General features: G+C 62.5%; 1 protein-coding gene across 1 annotated transcript in view; it reads right to left on the reverse strand.

Moving 5' to 3' along the window:
- Window positions 1-37: 37 nt before the first annotated feature.
- Window positions 38-3,089, reverse strand: part of Plxnd1 (plexin D1) — a gene marked incomplete at its 5' end in the record, with an annotated part of 19,461 nt that continues 16,409 nt past the window's right edge. Inside the window, 4 exons of the mRNA XM_048786965.1 lie at window positions 38-1,112; window positions 1,410-1,484; window positions 1,739-1,879; window positions 2,631-2,888. Coding sequence (XP_048642922.1) covers window positions 996-1,112; window positions 1,410-1,484; window positions 1,739-1,879; window positions 2,631-2,888 — 591 coding nt within the window. The remainder of the gene's footprint in view (window positions 1,113-1,409; window positions 1,485-1,738; window positions 1,880-2,630; window positions 2,889-3,089) is intronic.

Genomic DNA, 3,089 nt, shown 5'->3' on the forward strand with positions numbered 1-3,089 from the left:
CCACTTGGCCATCTCAGGACAAAGGCAGAAGCCCCCGTGGGTTTCCCGGCAGACTTTTATTATAAAGAAGGTTCCAGAGAGTTCCAGCCCTCCCCTCCCCCCCCCGCCCCCTGGGCTCCTGGCCAGTCCTGGGCATTGGCTGAGTCTGCTCCCAGGGGGACCCACGGGCTGGATCAGCCACCCAGGGTCACATCAGGCAGGGACAGACGGGGTGACGTTCCCAGGCTCCTGGGGGGTCTCGGGCCAGGCCTGCCGGGTCTCTGGAACAGTCATTTCCAGTGTTGCGTTGGGCGCCCCTGGGGACCCTCCCCGGGTCCTCTGCACAAGTGGCAGCCATTCACAGTTGGCGCGTGATAATTTTTTTTATATATATATAAAAGCTTTAAAAAAAAAACACCCCAAAAACCCCCAAAGTGGTGCTATCTTTAGAAACACTTCCAGAAAGATGGAGTAGCCCAGCTACAGACTCGGTGCACCCTCGCCCCTCCCGCTCCCAGCTCCTGTCCCCTCCTCCTCTGTCCCTCCCAGCCTGGGGGGCAACCCTGGGCGCCTCCCTGGAGGTGGTGGGCACGGCCCTGGCTGCCAACAGCCACTGCAGCCACCGAAAACCAGAAAACTCTGACCCTGAGCGTGGCCAGGGTCCTCTGGGGCCAAGGGACGTGGTGACAGCTTTTTGGTGGTGAAAGCAAAAAGCCATCAAGGGCTCCCCCCTGGCCAGTTTGCTTGAGGTAGTGTTTTGGGGGGGCTGCAGCCTCCTCTCCCCCGGTTTGGGCCGGGCTGTCTTAGCAGCTGGCTGGTGCAGGGCAGGTCACTGTGCTGGGGGGACGGGGACAGCTTCCCAGAGAGCGGCCCCCATCCCAGAGTCAGAGCCAGTGGGAGGGGACACGGAGCTGTCCCTGGGGCCAGGCTTGGCGGCTCCAGGCCTGGCCTTCATGGTCCGTCCTTCCCCTGAGCCTCCTCCGCTCCTCAGTGTCGCAGCCCGACTCGGCCCGGGGTCAGGCCTCGCTGTAGCACTCGTAGATGTTGTTCTCCATCAGGGCCACCACCTGCTCGAACTTGTGCTGCAGCTGCGTCCTGCGGGCCGTGGGGTTGGCCTCCAGGGCGGCCATGATCTGAGCAGGAGGATCGCAAGTTGGAGGCCAGCCTCAACAGTTAGCGAGGCCCTAAGCAACTCAACCAGACCCTGTGTCTCTGTGAAACCCCCAAAATGGCTGGGGACGGGGCTCAGTGGTTGAGCACCCCTGGGTTCAGCCCCAGGTACCCCCACCAAAAAAAAAAAAGACCCACCCTAAAGCGCAAAGTTCCCGGATGTGAGTGCTAAGGTGAGAAGTTCTCCTGCATGTTCTATGTCAGGTGGGCAGAACGGACGTGGGCAGGTACTACCTGGGCAGGTGCAGGGGGTCACTCACCTGGGGCCGATACCTCTTGGCGTATTTATAGATCTCTGTCATGGCCACGTTGGTATTGAACTCGTTCTGGTATTTCTGCAGGGGGAGGCCGGAGAGGGAGGCTGACCTCACAGCTCCTCACCCCCACCTTCCAAGAGCCCCTGGGACTAGACTTCCCAGCTCCCTTCTAGAAAATTTTCTGCGGCCCCCTCCCCTGGGACTAAGGTGCTGAGCAATTGTAGACAAGAAGGGGACACCCCGGGGGCCCCCCCAAATGCCCTGAGCCCCCCGCCCAGCAGCGATCTGAGAGTCCAGGCTTCTGCCCCCCCCGCCCTCCTGCGCCTGCGCACCCGGGACTCCTCCGCCAGGTGCGCGTTCATCTCCTGCTCGCTGAGCGGCGTCATGTCCTGGATCTGCTTGTAGTAGCGCTGCACGACCTTGCGGTACTCGGGGATCTCCTTGGCGTACAGCAGCTTGTTGGTGGGAGAGTCCTGGGGACAGGGGACATCTCAGCCAGGGCCACATGCACAGCTGGGTCTCAGATTCTAAGCAGCCCCTGTCCTGGTGGCCCCAGAAGTGGCCTTAGGGGACCCTCGGGGACTGAGGAGTCTTGGTTGGCACCCAGTGTCCCCAATGTGCTGGCTTCAGACCAGGGGATCCTTGGTCCCCTCCCTGGGCTGCTTTGGACATGAAGCGCCCGCCCTGATCTCTCCCTGACCCTGCAGCCTGCTTTGGTGACACCCCTCTTGGGGACTTGGGTCTGCCTCTTGCATCTGATCTGATGTTTCCTGCTGCGTGATTCCAATGTCCCCAGCTCTGTGTCACACGCATCCTGCCCTCGGAGGGGCACAGACTTGGACAGGGAGGTCATTTTCTCTCTCCTGCGGTGGCCTAGACGCAGGGCCACCGCCCCTGGCCCGGGCCTGTCGTGGGAGGTCTGACTGTGCCGTGTCATGGACGCTCAGGGCCCAGAGCGCTTGCCTGTCTCCTGGTCACTGCCTGCAAGGCCACTCTGGTCTCTACCCTCTAAAGCCAGCTGGAGCCTGTCATCCCAGCAGCTCTGGAGGCTGAGGCAGGAGGATCGCAATTTCAAAGCCAGCCTCAACAGTTAGGGAGGCTGTAGGCAACTTAAGCAGCCCCTGTGTCTCAGTGAAACCCCAAAAATGGCTGGGGACCGGGCTCACTGGTTGAGCGCCCCTGGGTTCAGCCCCAGGTACCCCCCCCCCCAAAAAAAAGACCCACCTTGCCCAGCTGCAGGTCGGAGATGGAGCAGGCGTCGATGAAGGCCTGGGCGATCACGGAGAGGCAGGCGTCGATGTGGTCCGTCTTCTCGATGTCGAAGACGAACTGGGGGTTCTTCAGAATGTTCACCCAGAACCGCAGGGGGAGGCTGCGGAGGGGCAGGGGTGGCCGTGAGCCCACCAAGTGGTGGCTGGAGGGCAGCCCCAGGGGATGCGACTTGGCTGGGCCCCTCCAGGATGCTGCAGTCCCCAGGATGGGTCACCTTTGGGAACTGAGGTTTGACTCTGCCTGGCCAGCTGGGGTGGCTGGTCCACCCTGTGGCCGCCTCTGCCCGCTGCAGAGTCCCCCCTCCGCCCTGGCTCTCCCTCTGGAGCCTCAGCCACAGCCTGGTTTTCATTAGAGGCCTCCCCTCCCCCAGCCTGCCCGCCCCGCCCGCCCGCCCGGCACTGCCCAGTCCCA

The sequence above is a fragment of the Marmota marmota genome, unplaced genomic scaffold, assembly GCF_001458135.2.
Source record: "Marmota marmota marmota unplaced genomic scaffold, marMar, whole genome shotgun sequence".
NCBI classification, from domain to species: domain Eukaryota; kingdom Metazoa; phylum Chordata; class Mammalia; order Rodentia; family Sciuridae; genus Marmota; species Marmota marmota.